Source organism: Mustelus asterias, chromosome 15 (genome assembly GCF_964213995.1).
Source record: "Mustelus asterias chromosome 15, sMusAst1.hap1.1, whole genome shotgun sequence".
NCBI classification, from domain to species: domain Eukaryota; kingdom Metazoa; phylum Chordata; class Chondrichthyes; order Carcharhiniformes; family Triakidae; genus Mustelus; species Mustelus asterias.
Window position 1 is genome coordinate 87,451,829 of NC_135815.1, and position 22,617 is coordinate 87,474,445.

Sequence of the window (22,617 nt, forward strand, 5' to 3'; positions counted from 1 at the left end):
ACCCACCCCCTATGCTCAGGTATGACCCCCCAAACAACCCCCCATGCCCTCGCATACCAAGCTACAGCACTTCCATGGCCATTCACCCACTTTACATTGTAGAGAACCAATGAACCCTATAGTGACAATAGGATGTGTTAAGAAAAATCATTGACACCTCAGCAGGCCTGACAGCATCTGAGGGGGGAGAATCGAGCCAACGTTTCGAGTCTAGATGACCCTTCATCAGAGCTTTGACAAAAAGTAATCTAGATTCGAAACGTTGCCTCTATTCTCTCTCCATAAATGCTGTCAGATTTGCTGAGATTTTCCAGCATTTTCTGTTTTTGTTTCAGATTCCAGCATCCGCAGTATTTTGCTTTTATTCATTGACACCTTTCAACTTTCTTAAGAACATTCCTTTCTACTACAGGCTGTCTCATCAGAAGTAACTCTCCAAATGCAGACATTAAAAATAGAACAAAGCTTACTCCAACTTATAAATCAAAGAAATAAATCAAATAAAGAGACATCATTACTCCAAACTTGGGGCCTCGCCCTGGGCCACTCCAACCTCGCCACAATTCCAAACAGGTTCTTATTTATAGTAAGTCAGCTGACTATTACATCATTCTGTAATTGGTTCCATGGTTTACAGGGTCAGCTGACCCTTACAACTTGTTACCATTGGTCACATTGCATCCAATACATAGTTATCACAGGTTACATTCTAACACAGGCCCATGAAAGTGTCAATCATCCATACCCTTTAATGTATTAATAGCTGAAACTGCAAGCACTTGAAATCACTTTATGTTGCGTCAATAAACATTGTGCAATTGACAGCATAGATCAGAGGGGGACAGAACTATAAATCAAGCAGGGTTTTACTTGGGGCTCAGGTCTTTTAGAACTCTAAAAGATATCTCAGTCAAGAATACATAATGAGGCATGGCGCACTGGAGTACTAAAATGAGATACCCCAGCCCACATCTTCAATGACCTCCACTAACTTCACCCAACTCTTCTTTGGTCTGGTGAGGTTCCATCGTTCGGATTGGATGATCAATCAGCCCTCCCCCCCTCGCCCCCACCTCCATCTGTCCCCACGAGTGGATGCAATAGATCCCACGGCACTATTTAAAGAAGAGTAGGAGAGTTCTCCCCTGTGCTGTCCTGGCCAATATTCATACTCGAACATTACCGAAACAGACTACCTGGCTATGATCACATTGTTGTTTCTGGGACCTTGCTGTGCATAAATTGGCTGTTGTATATAATAGTGATTAGACTTCAATTTAAAACGCTTTGGAGCATTCTCAGGCTGTAGAAGGTTCATTATGCTCTGCCACCTCTAACCCCTGCCTCCATGAAGTTTACTAGGGGCTATACAAATGCAGATCCTTGTAATTGAGGGCACTAACCCTGAGGAAAAGGAACATCAATTCTGAATGTCCTGCCTTACTGATGTGTAAGATACAATTAAAAGAACAGGGGCGGAATTTTACCAACATGTCCGCCCGAGGTTCGTACGGTCCCGCCCGAGGCCAACGGAGAATGCCGTTCTCTGAGCCGGGCCCGCCCCCGGAATCGGGGCGTGCGTGCCGGTAAAAGTCCGGCCCAGATGTACATAAGTGATTGAAAGACTGAAATCTCATCTTTGGGGGGTCCAGTGAAACTTTGACCTTCTGAGCAGCGGTCGCTTGTAACCAGCTGATCAAACGCTTCAAGTGGCACTGGGAAGCACGAGTGAGACTCAAACGACCCATGAGGTTGGGTGGCACAGTGGTTAGCACTGCTGCCTCACAGCACCAGGGACCCGGGTTCGAATCCCGGCTTGAGTCACTGTCTGTGTTGGAATCATAGAGTCATAGAGGTTTACAGCATGGAAACAGGCCCTTCGGCCCAACTTGTCCATGCCGCCCTTTTTTTTTTAAACCCCTAAGCTAATCCCAATTGCTCGCATTTGGCCCATATCCCTCTTTACCAATCTTACCCATGTAACTGTCTAAATGCTTTTTAAAACACAAAGTTGTACCCGCCTCTACTACTACCTCTGGCAGCTTGTTCCAGACACTTATCACCCTCTGTGTGAAAAAATTACCCCTCTGGACCCATTTGTATCTCTCCCCTCTCACCTCAAACCTATGCCCTCTAGTTTTAGACTCCCCTACCTTTGGGAAAAGATATTGACTATCGAGCTGATCTGTGCCCCTCATTATTTTATGGAGTTTGCACATTCTCCCCGTGTCTGCGTGGGTTTCCTCCGGGTGCTCTGGTTTCCTCCCACAGTCCAAAGATGTGCGGGTTAGGTTCTTTGGTCATGCTAAATTGCCCCTTACTCTCTCAAGATATATAGGTTTGGGGGGATTAGTGGGAGAATAAGCCTGAGTAAGAGTCGGTGCAGACTCGATGGGCTGAATGGCCTTCTTCTGCACTGTAGGGATTCTATGATCAATGGCTTGAAACTGATCCTAATCACCCACACTATTGGACATTGAGGATTCCCTGGAGAATATGAACTGACGTCGGGGACAGCTGGTGACAATACGCCCCATACATAGGTGGCAGTATACTGGCAAACATGGACGTGTTATCTGTATTTGTTCTCAGGTTGTGGGTGACACTGGAGAGGCTGTGTTTATTACCTATTCTCGGTTGCCCCGGGGGCATTAAGATTCAACTAGAGAATATGGGTTGTGTTATTATGATGCTGTGATACCTTGGGCTTATTTACTATACAGGACACAAGGTGCCAATCGTTCAGAGGGGGTTGGGTAAACGCGTTGTGGGTTTATTTATTAAGACTCGGCACATGAAATAAGTTATAAATTGGTATAGAAATTGTGGGCATTGTGAGCTGTGCGCGTGTGTTCTGCTTAAAGCAAAAGTGTAACCAAAACTGGATCATATGATGCACTTCCCATGCCATGCCGATACTTGCTGTTCCTCTTCCACGTGACACGTCAGTGAACCAATTGGACATTTACGACAAAGCGGCCATTTCTCATGTTAAATTCTCACATTAATTTTCTCACTTCTCATATTAATGTCCCGTTACCAGCTCAAATTACCAAATGTCTCGACTCCAGCTTTCCATCCTGGGATCTGAATCAAGATTGGTGGCACAGTGGACAGTGAAGAAGGTTATCTAGGATTGCAACGGGATCTTGATCAGTTGGGCCAGTGGGCTGATGGACGGCAGATGGAGTTTAATAAAGATAAATGCGAGGTGATGCATTTTGGTAAATCGAATCGGGGCAGGATCTACTCAGTTAATGGTAGAACGTTGGGGAGAGTTACAGAACAAAGAGATCTAGGAGTACAGGTTCATAGCTCCTTGAAAGTGGAGTCACAGGTGGACAGGGTGGTGAAGAAGGCATTCAGCATGCTTGGTTTCATTGGTCAGAACATTGAATGCAGGAGTTGGGACGTCTTGTTGAAGTTGTACAAGACATTGGTACGGCCACACTTGGAATATTGTGTACAGTTCTGGTCATCCTATTATGGAAAGAATATTATTAAACTAGAAAGTATGCAGAATAGATTTACTAGGATGCTACTGGGACTTGATGGTTTAAATTATAAGGAGAGGCTGGATCGACTGGGACGTTTTTCCCTGGATCGTAGGAGGCTTAGGGGTGATCTATAGAGGTCTATAAAATAATGAGGGGCATAGATCAGCCAGATAGTCAATTTTCTTAAAGGCAGTGGAGTCTGAAGCTAGAGGGCACAGGTTTAAGGTGAGAGGAGAGAGATTCAAAAGGGTCCAGAGGGGCAATTTTTTCACACAGAGGGTGGTGAGTGTCTGGAACAAGCTGCCAGAGGTAGTAGTAGAGACGGGTACAATTTTGTCTTCTAAAAAGCATTTAGACAGTTACATGGGTAAGATGGGAATAGAGGGATATGGGCCAAACGCGGGCAATTGGGATTATCTTAGTGGTTAAAAACTGGACGACATGGACAAGTTGGGCCGAAGAGCCTGTTTCCATGCTGTAAACCTCTATGAACCCGTGACCTCTGGTGTTGTGCACCCAGAGCCACGAGGCTAGAGGCAACATCTTAAAATAGAGGGGAACATCTCTGAAAAGACCCTCGTTAGCAGAGGAAATTGTGGAAACCTCACCCACAGCAGTCAAAGACCAGTGAGATCATTGTACAACAGGCCAAGGGATTGTTCCAGACAGGAAGTTCTGCATTTATAGATTAGAAACATTCAATAAAGCAGCTGCTATTGTGCTGAGGTGCAGCAACTGGGAAAGGCAATGACAGGAGCAACATTCCCACAAAGGTGTATGCACGCACTGCCATCTGGAATTCACTGCAAGCTGCAGCCTGGCTTAAAAATCAAAACGGGCCCGGTGTAAAAGCACGAGTGATTGGGGAGAGCGCGGGCAAGAGGGAATCTGTGATTGGAGGAGAGGGAGCAGGCGACAGAGAGGCAACCCGTGATTGGAGGGGCAGCTCATTCGGGAGAGAAGGAACATTTGATTGGAGGAAAGGAGAGCAGGGGAGAGAGAAGCAACCTATGATTGGTGGAACGGCGAGAGCGGGAGAGAGGGAATCTGTGATTGGAGGAGCAGAGAGTGGAGGAGAAAGGGCATCTGTGATTGGAGGAGCAGGGAGTGCGGGAGAAAGGGCATCTGTGATTGGAGGAGCAGGGAGTGCGGGAGAAAGGGCATCTGTGATTGGAGGAGCAGAGTGTGCGGGAGAAAGGGCATCTGTGATTGGAGGAGCAGAGAGTGCAGGAGAAAGGGCATCTGTGATTGGAGGAGCAGGGAGTGCGGGAGAAAGGGCATCTGTGATTGGAGGAGCAGGGAGTGCAGGAGAAAGGGAATCTGTGATTGGAGGAGCAGAGAGTGCGGGAGAAAGGGAATCTGTGATTGGAGGAGCAGAGAGTGCGGGAGAAAGGGAATCTGTGATTGGAGGAGCAGAGAGTGCGGGAGAAAGGGCATCTGTGATTGGAGGAGCAGAGAGTGCGGGAGAAAGGGAATCTGTGATTGGAGGAGCAGAGAGTGCGGGAGAAAGGGAATCTGTGATTGGAGGAGCAGAGAGTGCGGGAGAAAGGGAATCTGTGATTGGAGTTGAAGTGATGGAATCATCGACCAGAAGCAATGGCGGAAGCAGAGTTTAAAATAGCTTATTTTTAAAAAGAGAAATATTAAAAGGGTGTGGAGAGTTGAATGGTATTGGTCTTTCAGAGAGCTAGCACAGACACAATGGCCTGAATGGTCTCCTCTCTGTGTAAATCTCTATGACCCATCCTGACACGAAAGGCTAACTGGTCCATGATGAATTATGCTGCAGCTTTTATTGACACGGCTGCTGTAAAGCTGCAGTATCATTAAACAACGGGAGCTGTGCTGTCTGGAATCCTTACCCCGTGTTCACTTCATTCAGAGTCGAGGTCAGCAAGCTGTTCACCGATGGCTGGCACTCCTGTAAGAGCTGGTTGGACACAGACTCAAACTTCCGCAGACTGCACTCCGACCTCTCCAGCTCCTCTTGCAGGTTCTGTCAAGGAAAATATGGGCCAAATGTTACGACAGGCGGCATTCACGCTCAGGGGAATTTGAATTGGTTGGAACCAACTTGGGCCCTTTGCAGTTGGTGCGACCGAGGCAATGGAATCAACCAGCTTGTGCTTGAAACCAAAGGAGGCCTTGGGCTAATAGAGGTCCTGAATCAACCGGACACATCATAGAGGCCATTCCAACCAATGCTGAAGGGAACGGAGTCGAGATAAAGCTCCATACCAAATCTGGCAGCATCCCATGTTTCTTGAGAGCTGGTGTGCACATTGAGGGTGACGATCGAGTGGACCAAGGGGAAAATGGAGAGGGTTGGCACACTGACAGCAAAGACAAAGAGAAGGATTCTGAAAGTGAAGGTTGAGGAAAGCGATCGAGGTTCGGTGGGGTTTTCCAGCCATTCCAATCAGCAGGATTTTCCATTCCTGCCGACAGCAATCCCATGCTGCTGGTTCTCTGGCCACGCCAGGTGCGAATAATGGGAAACTGTTGACAGCAGCGGGACAGGAAGATCCCACCGCCAGCCAATGGCGGACCATCCCCGCAAAACATGCCATGAGGTGGCATGATGGAATATCCTGCCCATTGTATTGACATAACAACTGGCCTGACCTCTGGGCATCTCAGAACCCCGACATCACCAAGTGCCTGAGAGTCAACAAGGTGTTACTGAAATGTAAATCACCGTTTCAGTCTGAAAACACAGCAACCAACTTGTGCACAGCAGATCCCACAAACAGGAATGAGGTAATGAGGGCGGCACGGTGGCACAGTAGTTATCACTGCTGCCTCACAGCGCCAGGGACCCGGGTTCAATTCCCAGCTTGGGTCATTGTCTGTGTGGAGTCTGTACATTCTCCCCGTGTCTGCATGGGCTTTCTCTGGGTGCTCCAGTTTCCTCCCACAGTCCGAAAGCCATGCTGGTTAGGTGCATTGGCCGTGCTAAATTCTCTCTCAGTGTACCCGAACAGGCGCCGGAGTGTGGCAACTAAGGGATTTTCACAATAACTTAATTGCAGTGTTAATGTAAGCCTACTTGTGACACTAATAAATAAACTTTAAAGGCAGGTCCATTCAAAAGTCTGATGACAGCAGGGAAGAAGCTGTCCTTGAGTCGGTTGGTGCGTCACCTCTGACTCTTGAGTTAAGGATTATGACATCAGCTCTGTCATGATCTCATTGAATGGCGGAGCAGACTCGATGGGCCGAATGGCCTACTTCTGTTCCTACGTCTTATGGACCAGCTGTGCGGGTTAGGTGCATTGGCCATGCTAAATTGACCTCAGTGTCATGGGGACTGGCAATATAAATATGTGGAGTTACGGGGATAGGGTCTGGGTGGGAGCGTTGTTGGTGCAGGCTTGACGGGCCGAATGGCCTCCTTCTGCACCGTTGGGATTCTATGATTCCATGATTAAGAGGATGTTAGATTCTGAACACAAAATTCTGACAGGGTCAGTGGCAAACATGATGGATATCTTGAGGGAGAAGTTAGCTGAGTATGAGGAAGGAAGCGGTAGAAGGATATGGGAGTAAGTAAGAAAGCACGAAATCTCATGTGGATCATTAAAATATTGGCATAAATCAAGTGGGTTGAATTGCCCGTTTGCGTGACAGAATTCTCTACAATTCTAGTAAACCAAAGATAAGTGTTGCTGATCAACCGGGATATCCACAGCAGACGCCTTTGACTAGCATTCAACTTGCAAAGGGAACCAGATCATCAACATTTAAGGGAGCAACTGAGGTAACCATCATTAAATTCCACTTCCGCCACTCAAACCAGTGCACAAAGAGCATTCATCGGTAACCTACCTGTAGGTTGTCCACCTGAATTTTCACAGCCTCCAGAGAGCCGGTCAGCAAACGGAAACGCGAAAGGCAGTACCTGGCGTCCATCAAGTGACCATTAATCTCCTCATAAGCTCCCTTGTAAACACTCCACTGGTCCAGTACCGACTGCAGGGTAATCTTGAGTTGGTCGACCTGGAACGTTGCAAAGATTGAACACTGGTTACGTGTTGTCCGATTGAGAAAATTCCACCATGGTATTTCCCAAAAATATTCTAAGTGTGAAATGCTTTTTTCAGCGAGGTAGTGTTGTGAGGTTAGTATTGGTAAGATTATAAAAAATTGTGAAACAGTTGTAAAATTGTCTGTTTAAAAGGTGGTGTTGTTTTGTTTTGTCCAAAAGAACTGCAGGTGTGCCCAGTACCCAGAATGAAACATTGCATTGAGAGGCAAACAACAACAGGGTTGCTTTGGTAACAGGCCTTAGCATTTGAATCAGAACATGTTTTTGAATTTTGACCAATCCATTTAAAATAGGCATTTGAATCGCAGCAGCCTATCAAATTTGAATATGAGGCTTTGATAACCTGTAAACCCATCCTATTGTGGGGTTTTTCGTATGCCATAGGGGGTATAAAACCGCTCCTAGCTCCAGAAAACGGCCACTGCCTCTGCCAAAACTATCACAGCTCTCAGCTAGAGAGACACAGACAGACAACTTTCTGCCAGTGTAACAGCCACATTTATGTGTTTAGAGAAAGCCTCATCTCATCTCAGAAGGTCACAAGAACAGAAGCAAAGAAGATTCGGGAAGAGGACAAACCTGACTGCATTTTGAGTGTGACTAAAGATTCTATTTTCTTTGTGTCAATAAGTGGGACTTGTAATTATACAGCATTCATTAGAACAGTGTTTTGTTCAGTTTGTTAATAGTTTATTAACCAGTTCACTGTGAGTTAGAAGAATAAAGTGTTACTTATATCTTGGAAAGAGAGAGTCTCAGGTAGTTATTTTGATTTAACCACTGAAAAATTGCTGTAGGTAGATCGTACTATTTCTCCCACACTCTTTAAATAGATTATGAAAAGGAAGTACTTCTCTTTGAGTGGTTGTGAGGAGATCACCCTCCCCTTCATAACTGTAGGGAATGGTAATTTACGGCACTCTGTGCAATGCAGAGGCCATAATGTGATTCTCGCCAGGAGGGGGTGGGGAGGTGGGTGGAGTCACAGCTCGCCTGTGAGGCCGGCTGCTGAACTCTAGGGGCACCATTGCGCATACCCACAGTATACTGGGAGATGTGTCAACCCCCCCACCTCCAGACATCACCCTCCCCACCCCCCACCCGATCACCGCCCTGGCCAATCACCCCCCCCACCAAACGCAGCCCCGACATACTTAGTAAGTCATTAATATTTAAATCAGCCTTGCACCCTTCCGGGCTGTGAGGCTGGTTTCGCTGGCAGAACAGGGCCGGCAAGATTGCAAGAGGCAGCAAATCGGGCATGAACCCAATTATTCGCCTCTCGCCCAATCTTACTGGCTCACCACACCGATCGACTGGCGTGGCGAGCTAGTAAAGTCCCACCCAACGTGTGTGGAGCTCTCAAATGAAGTGAAAGAAAATGGATTCTGGCCCAGCCAGGCTGGACAATGTTGGTTAACAGAGCTGATTCCTGCCTCAAGTATCGCGACAATGAATGTTGCCCGTCTTAGCAGCCACAGAAAGGAGAGTCCTCTGCCTCTGACCCGCTCTTTCACGAGTGCTACCCATCTCACCTGAGCTCCATCTCAACTGCCGGGCCTCTGGAAATTTGCATGCTTCCCCCTCTTCTTCCTCATCCCCTGACAGGACAAAGAGGAAAGGGGGCTGGGTATTCATTCATGGGATGTGGGCGTCGCTGACTAGGCCAGCATTTATTGCCCATCCCTGAAGGCATTTAAGAGTCAACCACGTTGCTGTGGCTGTGGGGTCACATGTAGGCCAGGCCAGGTAAGGACGGCAGATTTCCTTCCCTAAAGGACATTAGTGAACCAGCTGGGTTTTTCCGATAATCGACAATGGTTTCATGGTCAACGTCAGACTTTAAATTTCGGACTTCTTTTTAAATTGAATTCAAATGTCACCATCTACTGTGGTGGGATTCGAACCTGGGTCCCCAGAAGATTACCCTGGGTCTCTGGATTACTAGACCAGTGACATTACCACTACGCCATGTTGTGAAGTTGCATATGGAAGGTTAAAACGTGATGTTCGACAAATGTAAACGGTGATGAGAAATGCTGAAATCAAAGGAAGAAATCACATAGCATTGTCTCTTTAAAAAAAGCAGGTATCTTTATGAGTGGATTTCTAAATTGCAGAGAGCAGTCTGTAGAGGCAGGTTTTTGCAACAAGTGTATTAAAGCCGAGCAGTGTTCCAATCTAACCAAAACAGGCTTTTGAATTGGACCAATGATTTTAAAGCAAGCCCCCAGAGACACAGAACCAATGGAATTCAAATGTGGGAATTATTGACAGCCGCAAGCCACTCAGATCACAAGAATACTGTGAGGTATATAAACCTGAACATCAGGGGGTAACTGTCAGAGTATGCTTGCCAAATCTTAAGTCGGAAGGAGGGTAGGCAAGGCTCTCATGTAAGTCCTGCAGTTTCATATATGTTTTCATAAAATTACCATCTAAATGGAGAGAGATACCAACCCAGAAAGTGTTCCAGACGTGAGCATCATTGAAGAAAGGCCATAGTTCCAAAGACACCTGTTTGTATTTTACTTGAGAGTGACTGAATTCTGTATTGATCTATTCTACTATTCCTGAATGAGTCTTGTAATATTCAAACAGCATTCTATTGGGATTTTATTCAGTTTGTTAATTGTTTTAATAAGGTTGTCACCAGTTCAAAAAAATAAACTTCTGTTAATTGTTCATGACAGAGAGTGTCAGATCCTGCTTCAATTTACCAAAACCAATCACTTCCTATTACCTCACACACACTCGTACAAGATTACGAGGCGAAGAACATCCCTTTGAGTGGTTCCAAAATCGAACAGAGGAAAAAAATCACCTCCGCAACGTAACAGCCACCACCTCCTCATAAAGTCCTTCCTTCTGTACGGCAAGGTGTTACGAAAAGGGTTCGAGCAGCCATGGGCATGGTTTCGGAGCGGAAAATCCTGCCCTGAACACACTTTGTTTTTATAAAACAATATAATTGTTCTAGGGATTTTTGCAGCAGGGATAAGACCACATTTATTGCCCGATCCGTGTTTTTGTAATCCCATTAGGTTCTAATTGTGTAGTGCAGGGCTGGAGTCTCAGGTAGGCCGCACTGGGTTGGAGTGTAACAGGTTCCATTCCCTGAAGGGCATTAATCAATGTGCTAGCCGTTTACAACATGCCAGCAGATCCAAACGTCTCGTACCAAGCTGCAAACAACTGGATGTTTTTTTGAATTGGCGGGATTTGGATGACAACGTCTGGATTCCTGATCCAATGTTGGAACCATTTGGCCACCATGCCCTAAGCACAGAGTACCATCCAATTCTATATAACAGAGCGAGTGAGGTCAGCTCAACTGGGCACAAGTGTAGCCAGTGCCTCGGGCACTGGGGTCAAGGGGCAGTGGTTAGCACTGCTGCCTCACAGCGCCAGGGACCTGAGTTCGATTCCTGGCTTGGGTCACTGTGTGTGTGGAGTTTGCACATTCTCCCCATGTCTGTTTGGGTTTCCTCCGGGTGCTCCGGTTTCCTCCCACACTCCAAAGATGTACAGGCCATGCTAAATTTTCCCTCAGTGTTGGTGGATTAGCAGGGTAAATACATGGGATTACGGGGATAGGGCCTGGGTGGGATTGTTGTCGATGTGGGCTCGATGGGCCGAATGGCCTATTTCTGCACTGTAGAGATTCTATTGGCTACTGAATGATTAACTTACTTCTCTCCACTGGGAACTGAGTGAAAATAAGAGCCAGAGATTGGGGCAAAGGGACTAAAACACTTCTTTGAGCCAATCACAGTCCCGGGATGGCAGATGGGAATTCCGTCCACTGCCGTTTCTCGGTGATGTAACCCAGCCCACCCTGCACCATTCACACATCCTTACCAAGTGGTCCAGATGAGCCCAGGAGTGATTGAGTTCTCTGAGAGTTTCCAGGACGCTGCTGGACGCCTCTTCCTTCTTGTTCTGGATCAGGAGCAGCCCATTCTGTTCCACCTTCTCTACATCCTTTTCTTTCACTCGGATCAGATCTTCCAGTTCCTGAGAAATCAAATTGCACGGAATTTACAGTTCAGGGTAGAACAAGGCGGATGTTTAAGAGGCATCTTGAATGGGCAGGGAATAGAGGGATACGGACTACGTAGAGGCAAAAGGCCGGTAGTTTAGGAAGGTGTCGTGTGCAGGCTTGGTAGGCCGAAGGGCCTGTTCCTGTACTGTTTTTTGCTCCCCATGAGCCTCTCCTACTTTATTTACTTCATCCTGCCCCATCATCCAATTCCCTTTCCCCTCACGTGTTTCTCCAGCTCACCATTTTACGTTATGTTCCTCAACCACGGTGGCACAGTGGTTAGCACTGTTTCCTCACAGTACCAGGGACCCGGGTTCAATTCCGGCCTCGGGTCACTGTCTGTGCGGAGTTTGCACATTCTCCCCGGGTCTGTGTGGGTTTCCTCCAGGTGCTCCGGTTTCCTCCCACAATGGGAAAAATGTGCGCGTTAGGTGGAGTGGCTGTGCTAAATTGCCCCCAAGTGTTAGGTGGATGAGCAGGGTAAATAAGTGGGGTTACGGGGAAAAGGCCTGGGTGGGATTATTGTCAATGAAGGCTCGATGGGCCGAATGGCCTCCTTCTGCATTGTATAACACTCCCCCATGCAGTAGAAAGTTCCACATTCCACAGTCGTCTTTGGGGAAAACACTTTCTCCTGATTGGATTCATTAGCAGCCATCTTATATTGACTATTCCTGAGGCGGCCTCTTCTCTACCCCGACCTTATCGATGCTCTTCATTATCCTAATCCCCTCTTACCCTTCCATTTTCAAGAGCCCTGAGTTTTTCCTGAGGGTTGCGAAGGGGCAAGAGCAGCTCCTGTTACACAGGAAACCTTAGCGTCACTCCCACCATGAGGATGAGAATACTCTACAGTTCCAATGGAATGACAAGGCACTGTCTGGTACCATCGCACGAGAAGGTGTGAGTAGAACAGACCAGAACAGACCAAAAACAATCGCTTGGCTGACATCGGAGGAGCTGGGCCAGTCATCTCTTGACGAGTTGGTGTGGTGATGACACATGAGGAAGTAATGGGTTTTGCATTTGATTCTATACCTGGCAATCCTTCAGTGCCGTATGGACAGAGGCAAGGTCACTGATAGAGTGCCACTTCTTCAGCTTGTCTTCCTGAGTTTCGAACCACGTCTTTAAGCACTGGACACTGTTCTCAAACTCTGTCCACGATTCCAGTGAGCCTTCCAACGACCTTATCTGTCAATAGAAATTCAGCCATTAAACCACAGCCAGTGAGAGAGTGGTGACCTTTGGCACACAGATTTATATACAGTGAGCGTCTTCAAGAAGACAGGAGAATTTGCTTAGCATTCACACCGAGAAACAATTTCCTATCCAGCAGCAAGCAAGATCAGCCAGCTGCAGGTGACAACAGGTCAGGGTTACGGGCCACAGATTTCACACTGCGTAAAACTCACTGGAACTCACAGGAGCCGCTTTGCCCCGTTTCTTGTTGAAGACCCATCAGCAGATGATTCGACAGTGTTTTAGAGGGCTGGGGGAGAGATAGGCACCACTGGAATAGCAGCGACACGGTAGCACAGTGGTTAGCACTGCTGTTTCACAGCGCCAGGGACCCGGGTTCGATTCCCGGCTTGGGTCACTGTCTGTGTGGAGTCTGCACTTTCGCCCCGTGTCTGCATGGGTTTCCTCTGGGTGCTCCGGTTTCCTCCCACAGTCCGAAAGACGTGCTGGTTAGGCGCATTGGCCATGCTAAATTCTCCCTCAGTGTACCCGGACAGGCACCGGAGTGTGGCGACCAGGGGATTTTCACAGTAACTTCATTGCAGTAAGCCTACTTGTGACACTAACAAATAAACTTGGGTGGCGCAGTGGTTAGCACTGCTGCCTCACAGCGCCAGGGACCCGGGTTCAATTCCTGGCTTGGGTCACTGTGTGGAGTTTGCATGTTCTCCCCGTGTCTGCTTGGGTTTCCTCCGGGTGCTCTAGTTTCCTCCCACAGTCCAAAGATGTGCTGGTTAGGTGGATTGGCCATGCTAAATTGCCCATTAGTGTCAGGGGGTTAGCAGGATAAATACGTGGGGTTACGGAGAATAGGGCCTGAGTGGGATTGTGGTCGGTGCAGACTCGATGGGCTGAATGGCCTCCTTCTGCACTGTAGGGATTCTATCATTCCATGTAAAGGAAAACAACAAAAAACACAGGGTCGCAAAGGGAGAAAAGCAGTCCAGAAAATTCCTCTCCAGTTCTCTCAGGTGAATCGAATTCAGTCCAGGATAACGAGTGAATCGATCGATTACCTTCTCAGTAATCAGCCCTTGCAGCAGTTGCCACTTGCGATTCATTACTCCCAGGCGTTCGGCGAAATCAGTTTTGTCACTGCGTTTACTCTCGACATCGTGACTACTGATCTGTAACACTGACTGGTTCACAAAGTCCACTGTCAGCTGCTTACAGGTCAAGTCAATCTTGAAAGCCTGCAAAAGACAAAAGATATTATAAACGAGAACAATCCCCCCAATCAGTGTCAACAGAAGCCGACACCCCCTGGGGTGCACAGTTGGCCAATTGGACAAATGCAAGGTTTCGGTTTGAAGTCATTGCAACTTAAAACTTTTGAACTGATGATTGGCAACACGGATCCCAATTCCACCCTCTCACTCGTCCCATTATCCCGAGCAGGTGGGCCATTGCTAACCCACCCGCTCCCAAATCCACATTTTCTTATCTTTTTTTATTCATTCGTGGGACATGGGCATCGCTGGCTGGGCCAGCATTTATTGCCCATTCCTAGATGCCCGAGGGCAGTTCAGAATCAACCACATTGCTGTGGCTCTGGAGTCACATGTAGGCCAGGCCAGGTATGGGTGGCAGATTTCCTTCCCTAAAGGACATTAGTGAACTAGATGGATTTTTCCGACAATGGTTTCATCAGTAGATTCTTAATTCTAGATTTTTTTAATTGAATTAAAATTCCACCATCGGCCGTGGTGGGATTCGAACGTGGGTCCTTCGAACATTAGCTGAGTTTCTGGATTAATAGTCTCGCGATAATGCCACTCGGCCATCGCCTCCACATTCCTCAACCGGTTGGTGACAAGGAAAGGGGCTCCCTGCCCAGGATAGACTTTCTCCCTCACACAGCCATTCATCAAAGGGGATGCGATGGCCTAGTGGTATTATCGCTAGACTATTCGACCAGAAACTCAGCTAATATTCTGGGGATCCAGATTTGAATCTCGCAGATGGTGGAATTTGACTTCAATAAAAAATATCTGGAATTAAGAATCTACTGATGATCATGAAACCATTGCCGGAAAAACCCATCTGGGCCACTAATGTCCTTCAGGAAAGGAAATCTGCCGTCCTTACCTGGCCTGGCCTACATGTGACTCCCGAGCCACAGCAATGTGGTTGATTCTCAATTGCCCTCAGGCAACTAGGGATGGGCAATAAATGTTGGCCAGACAGCAACACCCATGTACCACAAATGAATAAAAAAAAAGGTCCTCCACCTTGCAGTGTACCTGAGGTCATGAGGTCAAGGTACAACTGACCTTGTGTCCCCTTTAGTCTTTAGTCCATCCTAATGGACTGATGCTCCAATAGCGTGCAACCAAAGCAATGTTGAAGGTCTACCCCGGCAACAACAACCACCTTTATATTGAAGGTGTTTTGTAAATGCAGTGAAACGTCCTGACCCCCTTCATGGGAACGTTGTCAAGTAAAACTCAACACCAAACCTCAGCAGGGGATTTTCTTTTACTCGTTAATGAGATGTGGGTGTCGCTGCTTGGGCTAGCACGTATTGCCCATCCCTAAATGCCCTTGAGTGCGCATTTAAGAATCAACCACATTGCTGTGGCTCTGGAGTCACATGTAGGCCAGACCCAGGTAAGGATTCAGATTTAGTGAACCAGATAGGTTTTTAAGACTATCGCCATCCTTCGATGTTTAATTCTCGGTTTCGATTAAATTTCCTCTTTGCCTTTCTTTTCATAGAATCCCGACAGTGCAGAAGGAGGCCATTCGGCCCATCAAGTCTGCACCGACCACAATCCCACCCAGGCCCTATCCCTGTAACCCCATGCATTTACCCTAGCTAGTCCACCTGACTCTTACATGTTCTAGATCCTAAAGTGAATCTTCCTTTGTTGGGTTCCTTTACACATTGGATTAGATAACATTGTGAACTCTATTTGCTTATCCCCTTTACTGTTCTATTTGTCTCCATCAACCCTATCAAACGTTTTCGTTATCTTAAATTCATTTTTTAAAAATTCATTCGTGGGACATGGGCGTCACTGGCTGGCCAGCATTTATTGCCCATCCCTAGTTGCCCTTGAGAAGGTGGTGAGGATATAACTGAGTGGCTTGCTCGGCCATTTCAGAGGGCAGTTGAGAGTCAACCACATTGGAGAAGATTGCCCCGAAGCAGAAAGGGATCACCTCCATGTCAGTTAAGGAAGAACTGCAAAGTCTAGTGGATGATAGAATGGTGGACACTGATCGAATTGGAATTCGCTCTGGAGTCACGTGTAGATCAGGTAAGGACGGCAGATTTCCTTCCCGAAAGGACATTAGTGAATCAAATGGGTTTTTTCGACAATCAACAGTGGTTTCATGGTCATCAGTAGATTCTTAATCCCAATTTTCTTTTCATTGAATTCAAATTCCACCGGCAGCACGGCGGCACAGTGGTTAGCATGGCTGCCTCACGGCGCCAGGGACCCGGATTCAATTCCGGCCTTGATCACTGTCTGTGTGGAGTTTGCACTTTCTCCCTGTGTCTGCGTGGGTTTCCTCCGGGTGCTCCGGTTTCCTCCCATACTCCAAAGATGTGTGGGTTAGGTGGATTGGCCATGTTAAATTCATAGAAATCATAGAAACCCTACAGCACAGAAAGAGGCCATTCGGCCCATCGAGTCTACACCGACCACAATCCCACCCAGGCCCTACCCCCATATCCCTACATATTTATCCACTAACCCCTCTAACCTACGCATCTCAGAACAACAAGGGGCAATTTTAGCATGGCCAATCAACCTAACCCGCACATCTTTGGACTGTGGGAGGAAACCGGAGCACCCGGAGGAAACCCACGCAGACACGAGGAGAATGTGCAAACTCCACACAGACAGTGACCCAAGCCGGGAATCGAACCCGAGACCCTGGAGCTGTGAAGCAGCAGTGCTAACCACTGTGCTACCGTGCCGTAATTGACATTTCCTGTCAGGGGGATTAGCAGGGTAAATGAGTGGCGTTACGGGAATAGGGCCTGGGTGGGATTGTGGTCGGTTCAGACCCGATGGGCCAAATGGCCTCCTTCTGCACCGGAGGGATTCTATGATTTGCCGAGACGGGTTTCGAATCCGGGTCCCCAGAACATCAGCTGGGTTTCTGGATCAATGGTCTAGTTATAATACCACTAGGCCATCGCCTCCCCATTAAATTACCCGTTAATCTTCTCCATTCAAGCCTACAAACACACTTTGTTCTTTACCTTGTACTTTTTGAGGCATTGTTCTATCATCGGTGAACCCACTGCACATTTGATCCTCTCATCATCCTCTTCAATGGTTTGATCCATGAGAGAGATCCAGTCCATTAGTTCGTTGATGGCGGTACGCGATGGCAGCTTCTCCATCTGAAGCTGAGAAAGGACAGATTATTAACCTCCTCCATCGCTAACATCAGTCCCGCACATTGACACCTAACCCGGAGGACCCAGCTTCACACTTCCATTTCAAATAGGGACCACAATCAACAGCATGGCAAAACCCACAATCGATGGCACGTGGGTTTGGGTAAATCATTTCACATTGATAATAGGAGGCCATTCAGCCCTTCGATGCTTCTTCGCCATTCATGATCATGGCTGATCATCCAACTCAATTGCCTGATCCCGCCTTCCAGCCCCATATCCTTTGATCCCCTTCGCCCCCAGTGCTGCATCTAACTGCTTCTTGATAACATTCAATGTTTTGGCCTCGACCACTTCCTGTGGTAGCGAATTCCACTGGCTGACCACTCTTTGGGGTGAAGAACTTTCTCCTCATCTCTGTCCTAACCCAGTATCCTCAGACTGTGACCCCTGGTTCTGGACACCCCCACCATCGACAACAACTGCACAAACCAGGCACCAACGCCAGTCCCTCCAGTACCTGATGCAGCTTCTCTTGGACCAGTGGGATTTGAGTGAGGAGCTCGGTCCACTGGCTGTCGGTCTGGGCCAGCCCAGACCGCAGGGCCGCCGTGTCCACCTTCTTGAGCCGCAGCAGCTGGTTCCCTCGGCTCAGCACGGAGGACTTGAGGGAGGATTTGGTGTCGACCTCCTTGGAGAATTCCTGGGAGAGAAAGGGGGAGTCAGGGGAGAGTAATCAATAACCGAGCATTAATTACTTCAAAGCCGGACCATTGTTCAAATCGCGCACAGTTATCACCTCACGGAGGAAAATATATATCAATCAGTTTATTCAAAATGCGTTCTTAGAATCATACAGCCCAGGAGAAGGCCATTTGGCCCATCGTGTGATGTTGATGTCCCTTTAAGAAGTTTTTTTTAACTCTGCTCTCTGCAGCAAAGTGATGTCATGCGGGGGCGGAGCTAACCTGTGACAGTCAGGTGATTGGGGATTTTTCTTCAGCTTTCAGTTTCATTTTGGAAGCAGTTCTAAACTGCAAGCCGGGAAAGAAGTCTCTTTGTCTCTGCGGAGACAGAAATCCCTTCACCAAAATCCCTTTATTTACAAACTCTAACAGCCGTACACAGAGTGCTATCAGTCAGCAGTCTACCTCCAAGGGGTGCCAGAGGAACTGACACTCCTGGTTAAATACAAGGAAAAGACTCCCTGATTGGCCCATCAATTGGATCCTTAATCAGGGAGCTCATACTCCACTAGGCCAACCTCAATGGCCTGATTGAAGTTATTGTAGTCTCTATTTCCTAAAGTCGTACCAGTTAGCCGAAAGCACATCTTGTGTGCCAGCCTGCCTAGGAAATCTTGCTGGTGATCTTGCGGCAAGGTTTTGCCTTCCAGAAGGAAAGAATCTGTTGTTTTTCAGGGGCTGGACCAGAGTCTCAGGGGTCTTGGAATCCTGTCCTGTTTTCAACTGACCTGAGTTGCAGGAGTATCTAGACTCAGCTTCATAGGGAAAAGACTCCATTCCAGTCAAGTGAGATTGAATTGTATGCTGTCTCAAACCTGAGAACAGGGTTTTTTTTGTTGTCTACAGGTTTTGTTGTCCACAGGACCACATTAGAGATGGGGCAGCACGGTGGCGCAGTGGTTAGCCTCACAGCGCCAGGGATCCAGGTTCAATTCCGGCCTTGGGCCACTGTCTGTGTGGAGTATGCACGTTCTCCCCGTGTCTGCGTGGGTTTCCTCCGGGTGCTCCGGTTTCCTCCCACAGTCCAAAGATCTGCGGGTTAGGTTGATTGGCCATGTTAAATTGACCCTAGTGTCGGGGGATGAGCAGGATAAATGAGGGTTATGGGAATAAGGCCTGGGTGGGATTGCGATCAGGACAGACTCAATGGAGGCCGAATGGCCTCCTCCTGTACTGTAGTGACTCCATGAGATATTCATTAAGAGTTATACATTACTTCGGGTGTTTTGTTTCCTGTTTGTAATTGATAAAAGTTCTTGTTAATTTTCTTACTATATATGTTAACTATATTCTTAATTAAACTTTGTTTGATAAAAGCTCCCTAGTGGGTCATTTGAATCAGACCTGAAGTGAAACATCTCATGCTTATCCTAGCCAAATTCAACGGACAAACCTATGGGTCAGGCAAGCTTCATAAAACACTTTGAAATTTCTAACCTGACTTATAACAATTGTACTTGTTCCAATCCTTGGAAAGAATGATTCACTGCCCACCCTGTCCTCACAGTCCAACAAGCTTTGTCTTTTTAAGTATATTTTCAATTCTCTTCCGGAAGCTTCTACTGAATCTGTTTCTGATGTTCTTTCAGGCAGTGCATTCCAGCTTTGTTTTTTATTATAAACACCCTCTTTATACTTTATCATGTTGAGTAAGTAAGGTAAAGTCGCCATGGTCCCAGATAACCATAGGCTGCTCTCCCCTTTGAGGGGGAGAGCTGACTGGTGGTGACTTAACCTGAGGATCGCCACACCTCAGGCGAGGGGCAAGGTTGAGAAGGCGGGGCTTTCATGGACATCCTCAGCCGGTACGGGAATTGAACCCACACAGTTGGCATCGCTCTGCATCATAAGCTCGCCACCCAGCCAATTGAGCTAACCAACTCCCCAGATCATTCCAAACCTCTCGGGTAAAATAAGCCCTTCTCCAATTCTTTCACCAATTCGCTTCATTCTGCATCTTCTGGTGATCAATCCTCCTCTTGCCTGTGGAAATTGTTTTTCCTTTTTTTATTCTTTCATGGGATGTAGGGGTCACTGAGAATGCCAGCATTTAGAGCCATAGAGTCAGAAAGGTTCTCAGCATGGAAACAGACCTTTTGGCCCAACTTGTCCATGCCGCCCAGTTTTTAACCATTAATCTAGTCCCAATTGCCCGCATTTGGCCCATATCCCTCTATACCCATCTTACCCATGTAACTGTCTAAACGCTTTTTAAAATGCAGAATTGTACCCGCCTCTACTACTACCTCTGGCAGCTCGTTCCAGACACTCACCACCCTCTGTGAAAAAATTGCCCCTCTGGACACTTGTATCTCTCCCCTCTCACCTTAAACCTATGCCCTCTCATTTTAGACCCCCTACCATTTGGAAAAGATGTTGACCATCTACCTTATCTGTGCCCATCATTATTTTATAGACCTCTATAAGACCACCCCTCAGCCTCCTGCTCTCCAGGGAAAAAAGTCCCAGTCTATCCAGCCTCTCCTTATAACTCAAACCATCAAGTCCCGGTACCCATCCCCGAATGTCCTGGAATTGAGTGGCTTTAAAGAGTCAACTGCATTGCTGTGGCTCTGGAGTCACACAAGACCATAAGGTATAGGAACAGAATTAGGCCATTTGGCCCACCGAGTCTGCTCCACCATTCACTCATGGTGGATAGGTTTCTCAACCCCATTCTCCCACCTTTCCCCGTAATATTTGATCCCCATACCAGTCACATGTAGGCCAGACCAGGTAAGGGTGACAGATTTCCTTCCCAAAAGCACATTAGTGAACCGGATGGGTTTTTATGACAATCAATTTATGGTCATCATTAGACCTGTAAATCCAGATTTTTTATTGAATTCAAATTTCACCATCTGCCGTGGTGGGATTCAAACTCGGGTCTCCAGAGCATTATCCTGGGTCTCTAGATTATTAGTCCAGTGACAATACCACGACACCAATGTCTTCCCTATTGTCCTGTGTAATGATGGGTGGACTAGTGCTTAGATCTGACAATACTCAAGAGGTAGAGGTTCCTTCAAACAATGAAGTCTTTTCATAGAAACCGAGAAACTCTACAGTGCAGAAGGAGGCCATTCGGCCCATCGAGTCTGCACCGATAACAATCCCACCCAGGCCCTATCCCCGAACCCCACATATTTACCCCGCTAATCCCGCTAACCTACTCATCCCGGGACACTAAGGGGCAATTTAGCATGGCCAACCAACCTAACCCGCACATCTATGGAGTGTGGGAGGAAACCGGAGCACCCAGAGGAAACCCACACAGACACAGGGAGAATGTGCAAACTCCACACAGACAATGACCCAAGCCAGGAATCGAACCCAGGTCCCTGGAGCTATGAGGCAGCAGTGCTAACCACTGTTCCCCCTTTCATAGTGGAGGTGGAAGGCAAGAGGGATTTTAGCAATTTGTTGATGCCTTTTATACACGGTAACGTCTGTCCTTCAGGGAGAATAATAATACTAAATAATACGAATAATGCTTAGTTCTATAGAGGAAATTTGCCTGAACAAAACAATCCCCTCAAACTTGTCCATATCCTTCTCAACTTGGGAAACACTAACAACTTCGTCATCTACGGATCCTGCACCGCTCGGAGGGGCAGTTCATCGTCTACCTGGTTGGTGAGATGTTGGCTTGAATTCTCTGGCCATTCACGCCCCGCCACCAGTGAGAGTGGAGAACTTGGCGCTCAGCCAAATAACTGTTCACTACAGCAGGACCGGAGAATCCCAGCAGTGGGTGTAGTGGAGAACATCCCTTACCTACATCAATGGGGATGAAGTAGAAAGGGTCGAGCGCTTCAGGTTTTTGGTGTCCAGATCACCAGCAACCTGTCCTGGTCCCCCGCAAGCCAACACTATAGTTAAGAAAGCCCACCAACGCCTCTACTTTCTCAGAAGGCTAAGGAAATTTGGCATGTCAGCTACGATTCTCACCAACTTTTACAGATGTACCACAGAAAGCATTCTTTCTGGTTGTATCACAGCTTGGTATGGCTCCTGGTCCGACCAAGACCACAAGAAACTACAACTGGTCATGAACATAGCCCAGTCCATCACGCAAACCAGCCTCCCATCCATTGACTCTGTCTACACTTCCTGCTGCCTCGGCAAAGCAGCCAGCATAATTAAGGACCCCACACACCCCGGACATTCTCTCTTCCACCTTCTTCCATTGGGATAAAGATACACAAGTCTGAGGTCACGTACCAACCGACTCAAGAACAGCTTCTTCCTTGCTGCTGTCAGACTTTTGAATGGACCTACCTTGCATTAAGTTGATCTTTCTCTACGCCCTAGCTATGACTGTCACACTACATTCTGCACTCTCTCCTTTCCTTCTCTATGAACGGTATGCTTTGTCTGTATAGTACGTAAGAAACAATACTTTTCACTGCATCCCAATAAATCAAATCAAAATCAAATCAAATCACGGGTAAGTCATGACTGAAGGAGCAAATGTTGAGGCGTTAACCACAAAGGTTGCAAACGTTGGAACCCGAAGGAGGTGTTAACTCACCAGGAATGAGCTAAGATGATCCCTGACGGTGTCCAGATCTTGCGGGAGGGTCACAGACTGCAGTTTCCAGAACTCGAGCCGTTCCATCGCCGACTGGAGCCATTGATTGAGTTCAGCGTACTCTGCCTGGTACCTAGCAGGAAGT

The 22,617-nt window shown here is 47.4% G+C and overlaps 2 protein-coding genes across 7 annotated transcripts in view; one reads left to right on the forward strand and one right to left on the reverse strand.

Annotated features, from left to right (window-relative positions):
• esr1 (estrogen receptor 1) overlaps positions 1-22,617 on the forward strand; it is an 887,250-nt gene that overhangs the window by 669,426 nt on the left and 195,207 nt on the right. The gene's annotated exons all lie outside the window — the stretch shown is intronic.
• LOC144504750 (nesprin-1-like) overlaps positions 1-22,617 on the reverse strand; it is a 603,924-nt gene that overhangs the window by 147,188 nt on the left and 434,119 nt on the right. Inside the window, exons 108-115 of the mRNA XM_078230493.1 lie at positions 22,473-22,605; positions 17,713-17,895; positions 17,052-17,201; positions 13,849-14,025; positions 12,629-12,784; positions 11,407-11,562; positions 7,326-7,496; positions 5,360-5,493 (exon numbers count right to left, since the gene is read on the reverse strand). Of these exons, the coding sequence (XP_078086619.1) occupies positions 5,360-5,493; positions 7,326-7,496; positions 11,407-11,562; positions 12,629-12,784; positions 13,849-14,025; positions 17,052-17,201; positions 17,713-17,895; positions 22,473-22,605 (1,260 nt within the window). The remainder of the gene's footprint in view (positions 1-5,359; positions 5,494-7,325; positions 7,497-11,406; positions 11,563-12,628; positions 12,785-13,848; positions 14,026-17,051; positions 17,202-17,712; positions 17,896-22,472; positions 22,606-22,617) is intronic.